Raw genomic sequence first — 22,155 nt, 5'->3', positions numbered from 1 at the left:
CCACAAATTGAGGTTCTGTCCTGTAAAGATAGCAAAATCAATTGGTCGCACACTTGTTTCACTCCAAACTAGATTTAAAGGATTATAAATAAAATGTTAAGCATTGATAACATTAGTTTATCAATGACATGAATCCATGAAAATACACAAATTAGAAATAACCTATGTGCTTACTTGATTTTTTTTGTTCACAGGCCTTAAGTTAATTTAGCTCTTTATATTTATGGTCAGATGGGTTTAATTTATTCCATGACTCCTTCTTTTAAAATAAAAGCCTCCTCTTATGTGGAAAGCCAACAATTAAGTAATACTGATTTACAAAAGATCCTTATCAACACAAAAAGATGTTTATCCCGATAAAGGCTATTGTGAAACACTAACCTGGGCTAAAAAACACAGTACTTCCAGAGCAGAGAAAGTGTGCTCCCACATTGTCTATATATTCTTCATTGTCATTCTTCCGTCCAGCGCTCAACTGAAGGCAAAACATTGCAAAGAGTTTTTATCAATCTGTTAATCAGTTTCTTGGACCCCGAACAAGAAACATTACCCTTAAAGTAAGGACAGTGTTTTTGGTTTAAATTTAACCCATAAACAGGGCTTCTACTGTATAAACGTCCAGAGATATTACGAAATGTTTCAGGGGACATCACACCAGGCAGAAACTGACTCTTTTTCCAGTGGCGTGAAAGTGTTTATCATCTTATGCTTAGCAAACTGCCAGGTTCAGAAAGATAAGATCGACAATCAGACTAATCTTGTCATGTGTTTTTTATTGAAAGAATCAAAATTCCTAGAATTACACCTGGTTCCCCTTTCCACGCGCCTGCTCATCTGCGGACACAAGCTGACCTCTGAAGACCACTGGCCGAGGCCGCAGGCAAGAGCTTTCCAGGGCTGGTCTGCCGCGTCCCACGCTGGCACTCATCACACCCACAGGTCACCCACAGGTCACCCACAAAGCCCAGCAGCCAGAAGAACAGGCTCCTTCCCAGAGCAGTCTGTGGGGCTGCGCAGGTGAACAGGCCAGGACTGCGGCCGAACGGATCGGTCAGATTAGGACTTTGCTGGCAAATCTAAACTACAGTGCTAAAACCACAGACTGCAGCAAGGCACAAACTGTCACATTAACCATAATGAACAAAAAACATGACTGGTTTTTGGATAAAACAGCTCATGCATGTATCGGCTTTTTCCCCACTGATTATATCCATAACCCAAAAAGTACAGAGCAGGTTAGGAAAATAAAAACAAACAAACATATCAGCAGATTAAATGTAAAAGGTTAAAGTGTTAAAGGTTTATTCTTAAATTCCCATTGAACTAAAAGGCGAGTGAACTACTGTACATCTCTAAAATATCAGGGCCACTTGAACGGCAGATTATTTTCATTCACTCATTCTGCACAGGTCTCCTCCAGCCAATATTAAAAACAGTTGTCACTGTTGAAAAGTTCCTTCCAAATTCAGGGGAAAAGTAAGGAGGCGGATTTGCAGGCATTTTGGTAATAAAAAAATAAAAAATATCAAACTAAAAAAACATTTATAATCCCTTACGCACAAAAAAAAAAACTCTAGTTTGCATTTATTTTTTGCTTCATTACAGTGCTGCATCAGCTTAAAAGTTTTCCCTAATTCAGCGATACATCCTAAACCCAACCCATGCCACAGGGTTTGCCCTAGAAAGAATCACACCCTTCCACTTTATTTGTGTCTAAATGGAAACTGTAATCGTACTACAAAAACAACCAGATTATAGCCGTTCCAGAAGATTTCATCACACTCTCTGTACCGGTAGCCTTTTAACTCACGAGCTCGCAAAAGGCCAACGTGTAACAGCATGATGGAGCTACTTCCCCTGTTTGTTCCTCACAAGCGTCTCCACCTCTTTCATGAAGCGCAGGCACAGCTCGTCTTGCCAAGGGAGGGCCACACACTGCACGCCGACAGGGAGCCCCTGCCCGCCAGTCACGGCCTGCAAAGACCAGAGCGCGTCTTTTGGCAGCAGCCCAGCCTGCGGGGCCTCCGAGCCACAGACCAGCGCTGGCTCCTGCTGCCACCTGCTGGCCGCACAGACAAACGACGCCACATGACCTTCGCCGGTCCAGGCTTACCTGTTTGAAGAGCTTGTCCCAGGGGTCGCCGAAGTTACCCTTGTAGTCTTTGAGCTCTTCCTCGTCTTCCTCGCTCACCACAGACACAGGCACCACCCCGGCAGGGGCATTGAGGAGATTGTAGAAGGCAGTGTAGCTCAGAGCGCCTGCCGGGGGGAAAAAAAAAAACATTTTCAGACCAGCAGGCAGAGAGACGCGTCGGCTAGCTAACACCGAGGTACATCAGCACACAGCAGGGGCTCAAAAGAGCAGCACCACCACAAGGACCGCGACACAGCAGCACACTGAAAAAGACAGCGGGCAGAAGAACCTCTTTCTTCCGGAGGAGAAAGGGCCTGCTACTCACATTACGAGGGTACTGAAAAAAAATTAAAAATGTGTTAAAATGGGAGGTTTATGCTGAAATGATTACAACTCTACCCGGGCCCATGTATTAACTTTCTGAGAAGGATGATGTAACTCATACTACTCACATCTTGGGTTTGGGGATCAGAATCAAGAGGGACAGAGGAGAGAAGAAAGCGAGCCGAGTGAGGAGTGTGTGTGTGTGTGTGTGTGTGTGTGTGTGTGTGTGTGTGTGTGTGTGTGTGTGTGTGTGTGTGTGTGTGTGTGTGTGTGTGAGTGAAATAGCACAACTCCCTCTGGATACCGCCCGCGCGATGTACACATGCACGCCGCGACCGCTACTTGGATACGGAACAGTACTGGTCAGCTTTCCGCAGTATCCCAAGTTGTACGCAGGACCCAGGACGGGACAAAGCAGCACGTCCAGATCGCGTTTCCTCCACTCGGCGATGAACTCCTGGTGGTAGTCCTGCAGGACAGGGACGAAGCAAGCCAGCAGGTTCGGACCCTCAGCGAGACACGGGCGGCAGCCGCAAGCACTCCGGGTTCAGGGGTCTCCTGCGAGTTCCTCTGCCTATTCCCGTCTCCAGCAGTATCGGGTTAGCTAAACAAACGGAGTCCCGTTTCCCAGCCTTCCTTACACCCTAGCCAGCAGCCATATCACCCTGCAGCTCACAACTGGCAGCCCACTGAAGCCCAGCAGGTGTGAGCCTGGTCAGTACCTGGATGAGAGACCTCCTGGGAAAAACTAAGGTTGCTGCTGGAAGAGGTGTTAGTGGGGCCAGCAGGGGGCGCTCACCCTGCGGTCCATGTGGGTCCTAATGTCCCAGTATAGTGACGGGGACACTATACTGTAAACAGGCGCCGTCCTTCGGATGAGACGTAAAACCGAGGTCCTGACTCTCTGTGGTCATTAAAAATCCCAGGGCGTTTCTCAAAAAGAGTAGGGGTGTAACCCCGGCGTCCTGGCCAAATTTCCCATTGGCCCTTACCAATCATGGCTTCCTAATAATCCCCCTCTATGAATTGGCTACATTACTCTGCTCTCCTCCCCACTGATCGCTGGTGAAGGGGGAGCGTTCTGGCGCACTATGGCTGCCGTCGCATCATCCAGGTGGGGCTGCACATTGGTGGTGGTGGAGGGGAGTCCCCATTACCTGTAAAGCGCTTTGAGTGGAGTATCCAGAAAAGCGCTATATAAGTGTAAGCAATTATTATTAATTATAAGCTGTTTGCAGGCAACAAACAAACATAAAAAATATCGACAACATGGTGCGGAAACGCTACCTTTTCTTCCAAGGGGAAAAAAATCATATCAAGACCTGCAAGGCTATAGTTGAATTAAATGAAATGACCCAGCTGGCAGAAGTCTTTGCTCTGAGGCCCGGCACGGCCCTGCAGACCTGCCATCGCCAACCCCTGGTCTACCCGGGGATCCCGCGTTCGGGAATCTGTTTGGGAATCCCACGCTCCTTCCACAGAGAGAGGAGGACCGGCTTCAACCCGTTGTGGGGCGCGGCCATTCCGCACCAGCAGCCCCAGCGCACAACCTGGCAGGGGTGGGAGCGAGAGACAGCACCACCAGCTGGGTGAAGAAGGAACCTCCAGGAGTTTAGCCAAGTTTCCAGGATTCACGCACCCACTCCTACAATGAGTGTCGCGGGATCTTTAATAACCAAGCAGTGAGGGTCTCATCTCATCTTGAGGACAGCACCTCCTGCACTACAGGGTCTCCCCGGGTTTCCCTATTGGGGCATCGGCCTGGAAATTCCAGATGGAAGAGCGCCACCTACTGGTCCACCAACACACCTTATAGCAGCCACCCTGGTTTTCCTGTGAGGTCTCCCACCCCTGTACTGACCAGGCCCAAACAATGCTTAGGAGACATATCTGCCTGCAGATCAGGCAATAAGCTGCTTCTGGAAATACGTACAGTAACTGCACGGATGTGTTTATTTTCAGACAAAGGCTGAGAAAACCTTGGGCCGAGCTGTAAGTGTAAAAAGTGTAGGAGCTTACCTGCACAGCTTTGTGCTGCTTCCAGAGCTCCGGGATAGATCTGGAACAGTGCAAGAGAAACTTGATCCTCATCTACATGGTGCTCAAATGCCAAGAGATTAGCTTAACACTTAACGTAAACCTTTGTTGTTGGGGGAAAAAAAAACTGAAAACCATCCAATTAAAAACAGGCGAGCTGCAGAACTGCCATACAAGTTAAACGAGCTTTGGGATTAGTGCGCTGCTTCACCTGTGGACTGTGACGGAGATCTGAATGAGGTGAAACGCCCAGTGCATGTTCTGTTCTGTGAAAAGTAGCTGCCTTGTTTCAGAATTGGGAGAGTTGTAGTTTTTTTTTAACTAGAAAACAGACTAGGCAAAAAGAACCTGGGCACCCTTACCTGCATCCATTAAGCGCAAGGAATGAAGCGGCCATACGAGGGTACTGAAAAAAAAATTAAAAATGTGTTAAAATGGGAGGTTTATGCTGAAATGATTACAACTGTACCCGGGCCCATGTATTAACTTTCTGAGAAGAATGATGTAACTCATACTTTAAACTCGCTACTCAGAAAGCTAATGCAACAGGATTTTTTTTTTTTTTACAGAAGAGCTGAAAAACATTTGCAACCTATTGCAACACTGCTGGTTCAAAACTTCTCATTTTTACCTAACTGAATTTGAACTCCTGCAGTAAGCGATTCTTTTTGAACAACGCGTGCCAAACACGGATGCTTGAAAACACTGGAATACATATCCAGAATCTCGGAGGCGTTCTGACCAAATCCACGCAGAAGAATTCAAAATGACGAAGGTGCAACTGGTGGTGCAACCTTCTGGTTCAACTTTTCCGTCGCAGTGTGCCAGTATTCATTTTCCTACTTTCCACCTAACTAGAACACATGACGCCAGGGCAGGGTTCACACTACTCACCAGGGGCTTGAGCAGGACAGCCAGGATTCTCTTCAGCAGCCGGGGCATTCGGTAAACTGTGGTCTGCGGGCTGAGAGTGGGGTCGATGCAGCCGCCTTTCCTGTACAGACACAATCGAGGCGTGCTGCGAATCTTCACAAGACTCCGACCCGATTCATAAAATCACCCAGCGTCGCAAACGCTTCGCTCCCTGATGAGCGCCATCCGTGTGTTTGCAGCCACCACTGCAGCGGTCTGGCAACAGGAACAACGGGTCGGACGCGTCTGCCCCCTGGCGGCCGCTCCCCGGCCCACTGGAGCGCGGTCTGCGGGGGTACGGTCACTTACAGGTTGTCGAGCAGCGTGGTGCCTCCGTCCGCCAGAAGCCCCTTCAACCCCAGTTCCATCAGGACAGAATCCAGACGGGGAGGCAGGAAAGGAACTAACTGGAAGAGGAGACGGCACAGCTTCAGCCTTCTGCGAGGAGCGGCTCAAGACCGCAGCAAGCGCAACCCCCGGCTCTTGAGGGAGCCTTCTTTCAGCCCGAGACACCACAAAGGACCTCCATAAATGCGGAAGCCAAAAAGGAGAAAAGAAAACTGGAAAGTAAAAACAAAAAGCTCTCTTACAAACACCGCTTCCATTTCTTTTAAGCGGAGTTAAATGCTTTCCTGCGCGGCTAAATGAACATGTCAACTCTCGGGGCTAGCACAGAGGAGGAGCCAGTTCAAACGAGATCTTTTCATTTATTTTAGCGCTACCGATTTATAACCTCGGTATAAAAAGCCAACGCAAAATCACCAACGATTGAGTGTAAGTTGTCTGGCCCGACGCACTGACACTGGTGCTGGCTTGTGGGTGTAGAGTCTCGACTCACGGTGTGGCCGGCTTCCTCCAGCAGCACCTTGGTCTCCCTGAGGGCTCTGCTCATGCTGGGGGAAGGCATGAGATTACCATCGTTCTCATAGTAGCCAACCCGCAGGGGCCTGGAGCTCGCGTACACCTGGAAAAATACACGCAGGTCAGGAGGGAAAGAAAGCAGACAGGCCCTTATCTGCCAAAGGAACACCAAACATGGCACAAAATTCCATTAACCAGCAGCACAGTCTTTAAACACTGTTGGAAGTACTGCACACATTCTTCACTGTGCAGAAATGTTAGAACAGGCAGAGATCAAGCACTCTTTAGTGACAACAAGTTAAAAAAACTTTTTTTTTTAAAAGATAAAAGCTAATTCATCACAGATCAGGAAAAAAAGCCTGACAAGCAACAATTCACGAACAACGGCTATTATATTCCTGCAATTCAATCTGACACACACGGATTTCTTACTGTAACACGCAGGGAATTAACTAGCTTGTCTGAATGCCCCATTTTAAAATAAAACTGGAATTGAGGAATCGCTGTATTACGGAGGTGTGGCAGTGAAATGGCACACAACATAACTCCCTTCTGCATCAGCCACGTCAGCACTACATGGCCAGGTGTACCACAGCAGGTGCCTCAGCTGCCCTCACCTGCTCGTCGAAGGGCAGCGGTGGGACAGTGGGGTCCAGGGCGAACATGTGGTCACACAGCAAGGCCCTCATGCACAGCGCCAGGCTGTCCGTGTCCCGGGCCATCGGGCCCACTGATGACAGGACTGGAACACAGAGACCCCCGGCACGTCACATGCACAGAACACATGGCTGAAGCACACCTGAACAGGAGCTACCTTCATCATCCTCATCCTCCCTGCACCAGGCTGGCCACAGAGCAAAAAGTTACTTGGGTGATAACAGGTCAAATCCGTGCAGGTGTAAGAACACACAAAAAAATAACAGCTATAAACAATGCAAATAAAACGATTGGTCACCAGGTGTCTGGTCATTAGACTTCCTCTCATAAGCATGCCCTCACTCCTCTTCTTCATGTACAGGTCTTACCCTTGCTTTTTTATTGCTTTTTTATTTTATTGTTACCTGCGGTCGGCCTGACAAAACTACACTGTGGGCGACGGACTGATAAAATATCAGAGGATTTGCATCAGGGCAGAGCAGAGGCCCGGGGCAGTTTTTCCCCATTCAGTGCAAAAATCCTCGCTAGTCCTTAGACAGGCGCGTTCAACAAAGCGGCAGCAATTCGTTAAAGACACGATAGCTGGGGAGGTGGCCCAGCAGTTAACCTTACTGCCTCACAGCTCGCAGGTCCCAAGCTCGATGCTATACTACGATCCTTCTGTGTGGAGTCTGCATGTTCTCTCCAGGTGCTTGCGGCCTTCCCTGGTTTTGGTTTTCTCCTACCTGCTGGGCAGACTAACTGGCATCCCTAAAGGGTCCGAAGTGACCTCTGGGACAGGCCCCATGCTCGTCTCGACCCTTACCAGGAATAACCAAATTTCTGATGAAAAGAGGGAAGGAAGCACACTGGTCTCCCAGAACTGTGGGAGTCTCGACTCTTCCTCCAGGACCATCTCACCTGACTTCTGTCCATAGCAGCAGCTGGCGAGACCTCGCGCGCTGGAACACAAACAGCCACACCCGTCACTTAATCACTAGATCGCAGACGTGCTGCCGTTTCGCTCACCTGAAAGGTAAGGTCCTGGTTTGTCTCTACACGAGATACACTGATCGCTTGCTAGATCTATAGGCCTTGATGCAAGAAAGCAGGTTGTAAATCATTTCTGGAAGCAAAAATGAGCTCTGGGAGTCCCCCAGTATATTACTCCGGCCTGTTTGGTAGATCTAGCAGTACTGGATGGGCCACATGGCCCTGCTCTCACTTGTAACCTCTTATACTCCTATCTCACCTGATCACGGAAAGCAGAGCGAGGCACAGGCAAATTTGAATACTCTCCAAAAATACCTTTTGTCCACGGTGGAACTCGGTTTTTAAAGCTTGCCCACGTTCCGAAGTACCTGCTTTACGTTCAAAATCAGACTCTCCGCTGGACGAAGGGGAGACGGCGGTGGGGCAGGGGCCCCCTACCTGAGCCGGCCCGAGGTGGGTTTGAAGCCGCAGATGCCACAGAAGGATGATGGGATGCGAATACTCCCCCCGATGTCCGTCCCCAGCCCCAGGATGGAGCCCCCGGCGCCGATCAGCGCCCCCTCTCCCCCCGAAGATCCCCCGGGGGTCTTGTGCAGGTTACAGGGGTTCAGGGTCTGCTCAAATATGGGATTGCTGCAGTCATAGCTAAACAACAACAAAACAGGGAGGTCAAAGGCAGGAACTTGCAGGTTGTGCGTCACAAGGTATTAATAAAGGTGAAATAGGTTCTGATTCAATGTGTCTTGATATTACACTGCTAGGCCACAAAATGTGTTACTTGGGTCAGGCTGTGTGGACTTTTCTATAGGCACTGTATATAGAATTTGCATGATTAGTGTAATGAATGAAGCTACTTTGACTCGGAGAGCTATGCGATGAGGCAAAGCTATGCAGCAGTAATAAATCTGAACGTTTTTTTTTTTTAATCAAAACAGGTGTGTAGCAGTGGCTGTTACACACCACACTGCCCAGAGCCTCTGTGCAAGAAAAACCTCAGCTTTTAACCTCAATATGAAGACCTGAGCGGACGTCACTTACTTCAGCAGCCCCTGGGGCACGTTGGTTTTCACGAAGGGAATGGCCCCCTGCTTCTTCAACACCTGCACCACCACGCTGTCCTGCACCTCGGGGTGCTCCAGCTTCTGCACGGTCCCACACGTGGAGTCGTGGCCCTGGAGGAGGGCCAGAGGGGTTACAGGCCCGAGAAGAGGAGGGCATTCAGCCCATCAGACTGGCGGTTTCACGAAGAGAGATAATAATAATTGCTTAGACTCATAGCGCTATTGTGGACACTCCAGTCAAAGTGCTTTACAGGTCATGGGGATCCCCTCCACCACCACCAGTGTGCAGCCCCACCTGGATGATGAGACGACAGCCAGAGTGCACCAGTACACTCCCCACACACCAGTGGGGAGGAGAACAGAGTGATAAAGCCAGTTCGGAGATGGGGATTATTAGGAGGCCACGACTGATAAGGGCTCCGGGGGCAACATGCCCTGGGATTTTTAATGATCTCGGAGAGTCAGGACCTCGGTTTTACGTCTCATCCGAAGGAAGGCGCCATTTTACAGTCTAGTGTCCCCGTTGCTATACTGGGGCATTAGGTCCCACACAGGCTGCAGGTTGAGCGCCCCCTACTGGGCCCCACTGACACCACTTCCAGCAGCAGCCTTAGCTTTCTCAGGAGGTACTGTCCAGGCTCACACCTGCTGGGCTTCAGTGGGCTGCCAGTGGTGAGATACAGGGTGATATAGCTGCTGACTATACTATAGCTCACCATAGCTGAGTGAGATTACCCAGCTAGATTTTTCGGTTTCGGTTTCATGAAGCAGAACAGAATGGTATCCAGTTAAGTAACTTTACTCTTAACCTGCGCCAGGGCAGGTGAAGTCAGACTTAACCTGACTTCGAGGGTAAGAGCTCAACTCTTTACAGAGAGAACGAAAGTTTCAATATTGCCCTTTACAGTTCAGTGATCATTTTTGCTTGAAAGATACCCTTTCACATTCACAATCTCTTAAGCTGTGCGATCTCCTTGCCTAATGAACTGCAACGTGAACACACAGTTAGTCAGATAGTTTAATTCTGAGTTACTGTAACCAGATAACCTGAAACGGAGTTTGCCTTCCTGAAACCGAGTTAACCCGAACTCAGTTATTGGGTTAATTCTATCTGGACAACTTGAGAAAATCCTGAATAAGTTGAACCTGCTCCGTGAAACAGTGACCTGTCTTCTTTTTGACACACCTAGTGTGCTGGGAGTGTCCCAGTGAGCCCAGTGCCCGCATATGAGCATACCAAGCCCTCCTGTGCACGGATTGCAAGCACCCTGCCACCTGCAAACGGAACTGCTAAGGACAGGTCTTTCGAGTTTTAAATTGACTTTTTTATAATACCAAACTGGGACAAGTGCCAAGCCGCAGGTGACAACATGGAGCACACCTGAGTGTGAGTGAAACCCCCTAAATGTAAGGGTGGTCCCCTATTGGAGGGGTCTGCACAGCCCACCATTCAATCCTACGTCAGAGCTTTTCACTGGCACAGTCACCTTAACCCCTCCTCCATTCTTCAAACAGTCCCAGGAAACGCCTGTAATACACGAGACACAGATCTGTCCCTCATGAACTCAGACACACCCTGGTGCTCTTAACTTAGCCTGACTAATCATTTATGAATAAGCTACACAGAACCCTGGATTTTTCTTTCAATAAATCACCACAAATCTTTCATCTCACTCCTCGCAAGTTCTTGGTTCATACTCTCACTCCAATTAGATCCTCTCCAACACGGAGAGTGAAAGCCTGCTGCAGGTGGTAATGCACAGGAGCTCAAAGAGTACTCCGGCGCTCCCTAGACTCACTACCTTCATTTCTGAGCCCTCACTCTCTTGTACTCCTGCAAGAGCCTGGGCACAGACTCCCAACCTGCCTCCTCCCGGCTGCTCTTATACACCAGATCTTCAATCTGTGGGAGTGGCAATTGCCCACAGAACTAATCACACGTGCTCTTTTCCCACCAGTGGAACTTAAGATAAGAGCACTTAATTGGCCATATTCAATCTCTTGTATTAGGAATTAGTCTTTTCGATTACCCCAGCTTGCTCTCCATGAGACACACAGGCACACAGACAGGGAGAGAGAAGCTGGGGGTCAGAGCGCAGGGTCAGCTACTTATACGGCGCCCCTGGAGCAGGTGGGGTGCAGGGCCTTGCTCAGGGGCCCAACGGAGTAGGATTCCTCTGCCGGCCACGGGATACAAACCGGCAACCTTCCAGCCACAGGCGCAGATCCTGAGCCAGAGCCACCACACCTGTGGCTGGAAGGTTGCCAGTTCGCCCAATTTCCTTCACACTGAATGCCAATAAATCAGTTAAGACATGTGTGTTGAAGTGGAAATCTAATAAGTAAATTGATTCTTAAAAATGTAGAGAGCTTTGAAAAAAATATATTGGTGCTTTTAGATAATATATTTCAAGGATGTAACTGCTGTGCTACAGTGCGTGCAGAATTTTAGAAAACAGTTCGTCAACAAAGTACACTGTTTAGGTTAGTTTAGAAGACAATGTACCAAAACAATATATGCTGTCTGGGTCATTAGAATTAGCTGAAAGTAACTGAGAAGCTTTGAATAACAAATCTAGTTTTTCTTCTCTCGCTCTATGATGTAATCTGTTTTCTCTTAGAGAAAGTGGAAGTTTTAGAAGGGACCAAATGCTGAACTTTTTTACAGCGCAACGTCTTATAAAAACCCTGTACTGCTTGTAACAAATTGAGTCTCTGGTTGCACTTTGCGAAGTGGCGGCAGGGCTCTCAATATTGCAATATTGAAATAAAGACCTTACTCAGGTGAGAACTCTCTCTTGTGGCTTCCTTGATAGTTATATTTCCATGACCGTGTTCACACCATTAGGTAGCTTTGCATAACACCACCCATAAAAGTTTGCTGTTAACTTCTCATGGTGCAAAACTTGATGTACTACACCACCCAATACTCCAATATGACCTCTTCGATTTCTGAAATATTCCTGCTCACTTCAAAGCTTACTGATTCATCCAGGAGTCAGTAATACTAAATAATACCGATAGTATTATTGACAGCATGATTAGTGCCATTTTGTGATGAGGGAGCCAAACTGAGAAATGATTCTTAAGAGGAATCGCTCAAAGCTACAAAATCTTTCTGCAATATTCATTTCTCTAGTAACTGACAATAATCTCATGGACTGGAGAAGGGCAGACGTAAAGGTGGTGCTAAAGGAAATTTTCCCCATGTGTGTCAGCCTAAACACGAGTCACACGCCCCTGATCAGGTTCTACATGAACATGCAGAGGGCAGGAGTTTCAAACGCCTTCAAAAGTGTGTTCTGACAAGTCCAGAAACTCACTGGGTTGACTTTGTCAATCCCTGCCAAAATCATTCCAGCGGAATAAACGGTGAAATACTAACCAAGTGGAAGTGAAAACTGGGAACAGCATGCAGTTCTTTACCCAAAGGATTGTGGGGGCATGGAACAAGTTTCGCAGCCACGTTGGAGAATCCAAAACCCTGGCTTCTTTCAAGAAACCTCTGGATGAGATACTGGAACCGATGAGCTACTGTACCAGCTGCCGATCGGGCAGGAAGAGCTTCCTCTCGTCGGCAACCGCGCGAGGTCTCGGGCAACACGTACCTTGATCCCGACGTTATCTTTGATACTGACGGGAACCCCGTAGAGCAGGCCGTCCCTGTGCTGCTCCGTCTGGGCCAGCTGCTCTCGACTCTCCGGCAGGATGGCAGTAGCACAGTTCACCGTCCTGGTCACCTGCAGAGCCTGAGGGAACACGTCACCGCCTTGCGGGAAGAGCAAACATCTCTCCGTCTCATTCACCACCACGCCGATTTGGATTCGACTAGGATCAGCATCATTTCAGCAAACAAATAGGACATAAAAGGGACTAAAAAGCGCAACAGCTTTACACCGAATATTCATGGAGCAGATGTATAGTAACTTTGCCAGGCTAATTCTCCTGGCTGTCACGGCAAAAGAATGCGTTGTAATGACTCAAGGCGACGCACATCGCTGGGGTATTTAGAATGACCCCATGGGGTAGATGAAGAGGACACCGCTGCCAGCAGCCTGCGTGAGCTCACCTTTTCCGTGTAGGTGTACAGCACGGCCTCGGGGCTCAGCTCTTTCTCCCTCAGCCTCCTGCGCAGCTCCTCCAGAGGCAGGGACAGGATGACAGCACTCTCAGTCCCGGGGTGCTGCAAAGAACCGGCAGCACTGAGCAGCTTCACAGCCCCGCTCCGCCTCCCAGCTCCCAGACAGAGCCTCTGCGAGAGCCGCATGCGAACTAGTTCCGACTTTAACGGAGAAACGAAGAGTCTGCTCGACTCTGCTTTGCAAAAGGACATTCATTCAGAAGCAGAGGCAGGAGAGCCGGCAGTAACCCCCCCCCCCCCCCCCATTTTAAAATACTTCCCATGCCTTTCTTCAGCAAGAAAAACAAGGACGTGCTATTATGAGCGGACTTTCTTATCCAGGGGGATTTGCAAAGTACACTGCAAAACATGAAGTCGTACTCTTTCGCTACTCTTTTCGTCGTACTTCCCCACCCCATTGCTTTTCGTGTTTCCAGAACGAGGTGTGTGTAGTTACTGTGGGGACACACACCGTCCACACGAGTCCAGCGCGTCACTCGGGCCTCAGAGACACGCGGGCAGGATGTTCCTTCCCGTGCCCCCGCCTGTTTTTAATCAGGACTCCGAGGAAATATCTGCTCCCTGACAACCGTTGCACATCAGCAACTCCCTTGATACGGGCTCTAAATGAATGTGGAATAATACTGTGTAGACGAACTCGACAGCAAAGCGCAGAGTTAAATACCTTCGATATCGCAGCGCATACGTACGCCTGCCTGTTTAATTCGTGTTACAACTCTTCGCAATGCGATCAGCAGGTTATTTCACATTCTTAAAAGGCTAACAGCTTTCAGACTAAACACTGTACAGCAGTGTACCTCCCTGTACAGCACCTGATCGTAGTTCTTTTTTATAGCCAGTAAGCCGGTACTGAATTACAGGCGAGCATGAGCGTTTTGCCCTGTTCAATGTCCAGATCGACTGCAATTACACTTTGGTCATGTCAGCAGTAAATGTTGCGAGAGATTCCTGTTCCGCGGGCTGTTCTCTTGCGCTTGCGATATTATATTACATACAAGCCTCGTTTGGCTCGCCGGCTAACTTTCTTCCCCCTACGTGCAGACAGTAAACTTGTTGATTTTCAGCTGCGGTGGAAACTGCACGCTAGCTTTTCGACGCGTGGATCACATCCCGAGTTCCGTTTCTCGCACAAACCCAGCACGCTCCACAAAAACAACCACCCAAAAAAAAAAAAAGAGTGGGGGCATTGCGTTTCCCAAACCTCTTTTTTAAACTGCTCCACCGCTTCTTCGGCACTCTTCAGTGACCTGTCCCTCCTTGCTCTGGCGTTTGCGATCAGCTCCCTCTCGCCGCGGTGCCACCTGCGCTTCAGCAGCAGAAGGACCGCGCCGGCCCCGCAAGCCGCGGACAGGAGCGCAACTCTCCTGCCCGGCTGGGCGCCGGACAGCAGATGATTGCAACCCAGCCTCTCCATCACGCACAGCTGAACTGCAGCCCCAGGTGAGAGCGCAGCCCGCACCGTGTCAGCACAGCGCGAACCACTGTAGCGCAGGACGTAGGGGTGCCGACCGGAGGGGGATGACACAGCGCCCTACCGGATGCGAAACACAAAATGTGGAGTGGATTCCCCGTTTGGGCATTTCTGCCAACGCGGGTCTGTCCCTGCAGAATGACGAAAGAGACCCAATCCCGTAGCCTTTCCAGTGCCCTGCAGGTAGGTCTCTTCTCCCAGGCTGCAGTTTGTTTTATATGGAGCGCAATGCTGAAACCGGCGAGAAGGCGTCATCTTTCTTCACTGGTCAGCTGGTATCAGTCATTTAACACTGCTCCGAGAACACCAGCAGGCAGTTGAATCATTTAAATGCATTTCGCTGACGTTCGTCTCAAACAGGGTGTTTACTGGCCACCAGACTTGTTTTTTTTAATAGTTTGAGGTATCTTTATCATTCCTCTTGCTTGATTTTAATTTTAAATGGGGTTTTAATTTACTGTACTTGCCTGTAGAAAGCACTCAACGATCAGGTTCCTGAAGTGAGCAGGAAAGCAGACCTTTATGCGTGCATACAGGAGCATGCAGCAACTGTCTCCCTTTTTATACAGTGAGAGTCACACGAATTCAGTCGTATAAGAGGAAGCCAAAACAAAAGCAGATATTCCAGCAGAAAAAAAAATTACAAGATATTTTCTTAGGTAGTTTCAATTGTTTGCATACCAAGACAACATTTAGTTTCAAAACAGAACGTCTGTTACCCGATGAAAGAGTCATGAGCAATTGCAGCCAACAGTTAGCTACTCACCAAGGCTAAGGATAATTATGAGAACAAGGCCCGCTGTTCTTTTCTCAGAGCACACAATTCTTAAACCTTTGGATTTCTTCATGCCTTTAAGAACAAGAACGATTCTACAGTCTTTGCTGAACAGGGCTGTTGGTGTTACTGAAACTGCTTGGTCGTGATCTAAAGGGGTTTGTACAAAATAGATCATTGTTCTTCCTCTCTAAGGCTGGTCACATCTGGTGCTGCAGTTAGGTCCCGTTAGCAGGCCAAGGTCTGAAGCTGAAATTCTTTTTCATGCGGTTGTTTTTTACGTTTTAACAGCTGCTTAGACCTGAACTAAAACTACATTTAATTAGCATAATATCTCCTTTTCTGCCCTCCTCGCAGTGGTTCCCTGTGGATTCCATAATTACATTTTAAATACTGCTGCCTGCCTTTAAGGACTTGAATAGTTCAGTTCGCTCTGACATCAGTGAACTTCTAACCCCCTTAAACAGCTACAGCTTGCTTGCATTGTGTGAGCTTGTGCCTTCTGTCACCGTCTAGAACGAGAGTCTTCAGTTCTGGGAACCCCTGCTGTCGGTGGTGTTGCTCCAGGACTGGTGAATGATCTCCTAGACTGCAGTAGATCAGGCATATCAGATAGCAACTTTAAGTCTGGTCTTTAACCCTACAATAATACAATGAATAGGATTAAATTCTCGTGTATTTTTTTTCTTTGTTGCTTTGCCTTTGGCTTGTCTTATTGAAAAAGCACCTTGGGGTGAAAGGCACTCTACAAAATACAAAGAAGCAGTAGTGCAGCATGTCAATCTGTGGAAGGGAGAGCCTGTTCCTCTCCACATCTCCACACAGTAGACCAGGGTTAAACAAAGTTAATCATTCTTCAGCCAAGGCTAAAGCGGAACACTTATCTGCAGTGTTTTTCACCAAGCTGTCCTCTCTACAATTGAAAATGGTAAAATCTCATTTCTCTTAAAAATTAAAATACAAAAACAACAACGTCCAGAATAGCACAGCTAAGCACACCATAGCCACACCCATGAAAAACACATCTGTAGGAAAATCAGATATTCTGCCTCCATGAGGGATATAACCTCACCTGAGAGCAAAAGCACCAGAGGGAAACCAGTGAACACTATGATCTGCCAAAGCTAATAAAAAGAAATCGAATGTGGTTCAAATAAAAAGTGATTAAATCAAGGTGACCTTTGAGTTCACTGACAGTATTAATGTAGGCCTACATCTTAAACTCTTGTGGGACAATAAAGGAGCTAAGAGTCTTCTCCAGCAGCAGGTGTAAATGCAGTACATAAAGAGTCATACTTGCACCAGTTTATTGATCATCTTCTGCGTCAACACAGTGCGCCTACTTTAATGAGTCCATACAGAGTTCAATATGTGCAACGCAATTCACTGTGCGCTTCATATTAAAAAGCTCATGCGGTATCCTTTATTTGAGCATGCCGTTTAAAGCCCAGTCTGAATCAAGAATTATGTGGGGAACCACTGAATATGATGTATTAAGACTGAAAAAAGGCTGTGAAACACAACTGTAAAGAATGCACTCAATGCTCTGATATATTTTAATACCTTTTTTTTGCTTGACATTTTGCCTAGTAGATTGCGTATGATACTGAACGCAAAAATTTGCTGTGTGTTGCAGCACAAAACACTCCAAAGTGAGCATAAATGTCAAGGAGTACAATAGCATTAACAGAACACAGCAATTATGTCAGGTCATAACACCTGGGAGTGACAGTTATGGACACATAAAACAATAAACGTTCAGCGGCAGACAGGTGGGGAAATTTGAGACTAGCTCCAGAGCCCTCAGAATGTCAGGAACTTGACAGACAGGAAATGTTATGCCACACAGAGAACTACAAAAAGTGCTATTGCCATTACTGCATTTTTCACCTATAGACAGAATATCGAATTGTATCCCTCCCTCCATTATTTTGAAAGCTTCTGCAGCCAGTCAGGGCCTGTCCCAGAAGCACAGGATGAATGACAGGACACCAGTCCGTCACAGGGTGCAAACACAGTTGCACTGGGACAGTTTCAAGACACCAGTTAACCTGGCCGGCATGGAACACCTGGAAAAAAATCCAGACTCCTCACAGAAGGCAAACGAACCCAGGATCATTCCCAGGAAGCAAGAGAAGAGAGACCACATCATTTAGGGCTGGTGATCTGTTCATCCGAGTCACGCTCCAAAAATCATTTTCAGGCACAGTACCACGCAATTGTCCACCTCTACAAATACAGATTTACATTTCAGGGATATGTGTGTGTATATAAAAATACTGTCTATTTTTCCTGATGTCTGGAAGAGACAAAGATCAGAAGGCACCTGCTTTGCGGGGGCTAACTTGACCTTACTGATGACAAGTCCAGATGGCACCCAGAATACCTCTGCTTTGGACAGCCCATCTGCAGTTGAAGCCACCACTGACTTCAGCAGACACACATTTTAAAGTCACGCTGTTCCAACATGAGATGAAAGGAGCAGAGACATTGACTCTTTTACAGACTGGTCAGGCAGCCACCTAGAATGTCAGGTTCAGGTCTGCCATTATGCACTAATAACAGCAGGTACCTGTTGAACCTGTTCACGCCTATGGTTTATAAATGGCAAAAGCATGCAGAGGTAGTAAAAAAACGATGGAAGATCACAGTAAAGCATGCCAATTCACGGTGTAAGGAGCCTAGAAAAAAAGGGCAAACCTTTGTCCAAACTCAGCACGGTAAACCCTGACTACTATCAACCACAAGTCCAACATATTTTTAAAACCTCTGCAAAAAATGACAGCGTCTAGGGGCTGGTCTCTCTAGCAAGAGTTTGTACTCTTCCACAAGAAAACAAGAACACTTTCTACAGGAAGAGTCTGTAGGAAAAGAGCTTGTATCTTCACTAGCATCAACCAGTCCTACCAAACAACAGCCAGAAAAAACAAAATCAGCTTGTTTTTGTCTGATTCAATATTTATAATAAGTTTTTAATGATGCATGACCAGTCTTTTTGATTGAATACAATTCATTACTGGAGGAGCTGGAATACTTGAACACATGTATTTTATTCCAACAGTTAGAAGCGCCCTGTGGAGACGACTACAGACTGACGATCACAGGTAAGCCCCTGTTGTCCAGCTGCAGCCTGTCCCCCGCCAAGGCCGTGCTGACCCTCACAGTGAGTCCGGCTGGGAGAACGCGTGCCCGGAGCAGCTCCGGCCTCTAGCTGACACGCTGCAGCCTGCACAGGTAGATGGGGCCGAAGTTGGCTGCGAGGTGGGGCAGGACCAGCTCGCCCAGGCGCAGACCCTGGGCGAAGTGGAAAACGTCCCGGAAAAGGCCGGCCAGGGGCGCCAGGTCCACGACGCGGACGCTTATCCCCAGCTCCTCCTGGGCCAGCTGGGCCGCTCTCTCCACCACGCACTCGTTCTGCAGCGGCGACAGCGTGCAGGTCGAGTACAGGACCTCCCCTCCCGGCCGCGCGGCCCGAATCCCTGCCCTGAGAGAAGGCAGCCGTCAGCAGCGCCGCCGGGGGCCGGAGGCCGGAGCCGGTCTCTTCCGCGCCCTCCGCGGGGTCAAGGCGGGAGAAGGACAACGACTGCCTGGCGAGCCACAGCGCTCGCGTGGTTCACTTACCTTAAATTCAAGTTCTTGGGAGTGTAGCGCAAATCCAATGACAAAAAGCTGGTGGTCAATAAAAAGTACTGGAAAGATTTTAGGAAACAGCGGCCTGTTTCCTGAAAAGTACAACAATAACAGGAGTATTTCGAAAGAAAACTTGACTGTCTGGAGATTTCGAGGCGTAAAAATGTTTTGACAACCCGAATCTGCAAAATGTTTAGTGGAGAGAAAAGAAAGAGGCACTAGAGTGTGTAAGTGTCTCACTTACAGCAGGAGTTCTGTCTGGAGCTGTGGCAGTCTCTGTCTCTCCTTGGTCCTGGACTTCTTGAATATGTTATTGTCCTCCTCCAGCAAAGAGTGTCTGTCTGTTGTGCAGGGCACATCCACAAGGACCTGGGCAGCCACAACACAGAGTCACTACAAGGTCTCTGCCAGCTTCACAGGGAAGCACATCTTCTCTAATGACAGTGAAGGAAAGACACCATTACATTTACTTTTGCCAAAAGCAGACTTGTCGATTATGTACCACGAGATCTAAATAAGTGCTGCGTGTCATAAGGCCCCAGATCAGGGCAGTCTGATCTTATTACTCACCCTGTCAAAAGTCTCTCTCTCGAGCTCACCCCACTTCCTGCCATCGAAGGAAGTGATGCGCACCTTGTCTTCGGAGCAGTGCACCCTGGGAATGTAACTCTGCAGGACCCCTCGGAGGCGAGCAGTGCGGGACCCCGAGGCGTCGTTGGCTGCCAGACGCCCTGTGAACACACACACGACAGCACGTGTCCGTGTTTCATCACGGCTGGGCTAAAACGACACCATCAATCACTCACACTGATATATTCCCTGAAGGTTCCTTCAACGTGCATTTAGTTTCCCACATAAAGCTTACAGAAACTAATAGTTTTCTTGGTCTTTTATCTCCCGGACGTCATGTGTTGTATGAAGGAAAAATGATTACAGCAGGCCTGTGTCTGGAGCAGAGCCAGCGTCTTCCCCCCTGGCGCGGCGCACAGGTCCAGGACAGTGTGGCCCTCCTGCACGTCCAGAGCCAAAACGGGCAGCACCGAGGCCGCGTCCAGCAGGTAGTAGCCCAGGAAACCACTGCGGTCAGGCCTGAGAAAACACCACCGCAGTCATGTTCTGCACTAGACGTGCAACTGTACCTCCTTCAAAATAAAGACCGGTGTCAATCCAACCATCAAAATGCGGCATGTTTCACCTCCTCCTGTTTCACCTACGCCTTATGTAGCAGAGCTATGCCCTACAGTCTACAATAACTTTCTTTTTAAGTCTCCCTAGCGCTGACACTTTGAAGACTTCCTTTCTGATCCAGCTACATTTCTGGGGCAGTTTCGTGAGATAAGATGCAGTGAATGCCCCACGTTAGAGACAATCTCACCACTAACGGCTATCTACTGTGATCAGTGCTGGCGACACAGAGCAGGCCACTGTCACCACAAAGACAAGGCTACGGTCACAGCTGGTGCATGGTTAGAGATTTCTCACCTTGCAGGCCTGAAACGCGTGATGTCACCCTTAGGGAAAACATAGCACTTGATATTTGGACTGAGACTTGGGAATCTGCCATCCTGTAGTGATCCTGAACTCTGGGGTTCACTGTTGGATTCCGGGGCTCCAGCGCACGGAGGTCCGGCGACTACCGAGGGGTCCCGACTCGTGCCTGGCCCGTCCACACCGGGCCCTGCGGCACAGTCTCTCCTGAAAGCCTCCTGGACGAAGTCGAACGCCCCCTGCTGCTCCAGTCCCGCCACCACCTCCTGCGCCGTGGAGAAGTTGTTGACAAGAGCTCCATACTTCTGCTCCGACAGCAGGCTGGCCCGAACTGGAGGCCACTGCTCTGCAAACTGGGTGCCGTACGTCATGTCAAAGATCTGCAAGGCCAGCCTGGTGGAGGAGATCTTGGGTTGAGTGGCAGCCTGTCGGGGGAATGGAGACCCTGGACTTACAGTTCAGCACCGATTCCTATGACAATAACATGAAGCTAAGAATCATGCAGAACCAGATGCAAACACACGTAGAGGTCCTTATGTCATTGCTTACTGTCCGAATGACCTTAAAGCGTTTCCACAAGCGTGCTCTCATTCCAAATTTGAGAGCGGCACATTTGCAACGATGCTGCTTTTTAAATGTCACCCGTTTTCCCTATGACGACTATAGCCTGCTGGCGTTTATAACACAACATACGCCCATTCTAAGTCCTGAACGAACCTGGCGCGCATTCATGTACACTTTCTGTGGATTTTGATGTTTTTTTAAATAAAAAAAAATACTCAAATATATTGCATGCCGATACAAAAGCATTCCCTGTGTTACCGTTAATTATATGTACAGTATACGTGAGCTTACTTTAGGTGTAGAGTGAATTTTGATTTTGCTACAGTAGACAAACGGAAATCACTTGAGAATCAGGGATAGTAAACTAAAGAAATCGCCGGTCTTGGATGGAAATAGACATTGAGGCTTACAGTTATTTTTGACTGAGAAATCAATCAAATATATCATAGACATTAAATTAGTCATAGTAAACGACCATAGCTGTTCTGCCTAAATATTTTCGTTCTTTCGCGCAAATATCATTAAGATAGCAAGGGTATTTATCTGATTAATTCGAGTTTAGTGCGGGTCCAATTAAACCTGTCTGCGCTTCGTTTTGCTGAATTCGAAACAGAGAACACTTCCTATTTCAGCGGCATAAAACGTCCTCTGAGGATTATATTACCCATTTCTTCTTCACTCGATTTCTGCAAGGAATAAAATGAGGCAAACCCTTCAGTTTCCGAAGCAACACTCTCGTGTCTGTGAGCGCAGCCATATTGAATGTCACAGTACAAAATGCCCCGGGAAACACGATCTTCCGCAACGATCGGTCCGCCGGGTTAAAGTTGAGAGTTCCGAGCTTGGAAATTATTTTTTCTCCTCATTCACTTACTGCCTTACATATGGACACATAAAACAATATATGTCACTGAGGAGAAATGTTCAGTATACTCTGGTTAAATTCTTAATACAAGTGGTACAGTTGTAAAGGAACTCACTCCTCTATCTTATCTGCAGTGCTGGGGGTGCTTCATTCAGTGGTAGGTGAAATGTCCTTTCCTTTATATATATATATAATACTTTGGGGTCTTTTGGAACGATAAGATCTATGCAGATGCAAATCCTTTTATTATAGATGTTGCAACA

At 48.1% G+C, this 22,155-nt stretch overlaps 2 protein-coding genes across 2 annotated transcripts; both read right to left on the bottom strand.

Annotated features, from left to right (window-relative positions):
- Window positions 1-753: 753 nt before the first annotated feature.
- faah (fatty acid amide hydrolase) lies at window positions 754-14,725 on the bottom strand. Its single transcript, XM_006634779.3, has 15 exons — window positions 14,301-14,725; window positions 13,028-13,141; window positions 12,567-12,707; window positions 8,936-9,069; window positions 8,336-8,542; window positions 7,826-7,866; window positions 6,886-7,010; window positions 6,246-6,371; window positions 5,717-5,814; window positions 5,390-5,489; window positions 4,858-4,901; window positions 4,478-4,517; window positions 2,819-2,927; window positions 2,114-2,259; window positions 754-1,974 (listed from the first exon to the last, which is right to left on the bottom strand). The coding sequence occupies exons 1-15, from the start codon at window positions 14,511-14,513 to the stop codon at window positions 1,849-1,851; spliced, it is 1,764 nt and encodes a 587-aa protein (XP_006634842.1). The 5' UTR covers window positions 14,514-14,725; the 3' UTR covers window positions 754-1,848.
- Window positions 14,726-16,883: 2,158 nt separating this feature from the next.
- On the bottom strand, window positions 16,884-21,799 carry nsun4 (NOP2/Sun RNA methyltransferase 4). The gene is made up of 6 exons (XM_015355126.2): window positions 21,692-21,799; window positions 20,458-20,888; window positions 19,910-20,064; window positions 19,546-19,706; window positions 19,220-19,344; window positions 16,884-18,829 (listed from the first exon to the last, which is right to left on the bottom strand). Exons 1-6 carry the CDS (start codon window positions 21,782-21,784, stop codon window positions 18,553-18,555), a joined length of 1,242 nt encoding a protein of 413 aa, XP_015210612.2. The 5' UTR covers window positions 21,785-21,799; the 3' UTR covers window positions 16,884-18,552.
- Window positions 21,800-22,155: the final 356 nt, after the last annotated feature.

Source organism: Lepisosteus oculatus, chromosome 9, assembly GCF_040954835.1.
Source record: "Lepisosteus oculatus isolate fLepOcu1 chromosome 9, fLepOcu1.hap2, whole genome shotgun sequence".
In the NCBI taxonomy this organism is placed as follows: Eukaryota; Metazoa; Chordata; class Actinopteri; order Semionotiformes; family Lepisosteidae; genus Lepisosteus; species Lepisosteus oculatus.
The sequence above is the reverse complement of the archived record's forward strand: the minus strand, read 5'-3'. Positions and strand labels throughout refer to the sequence as shown.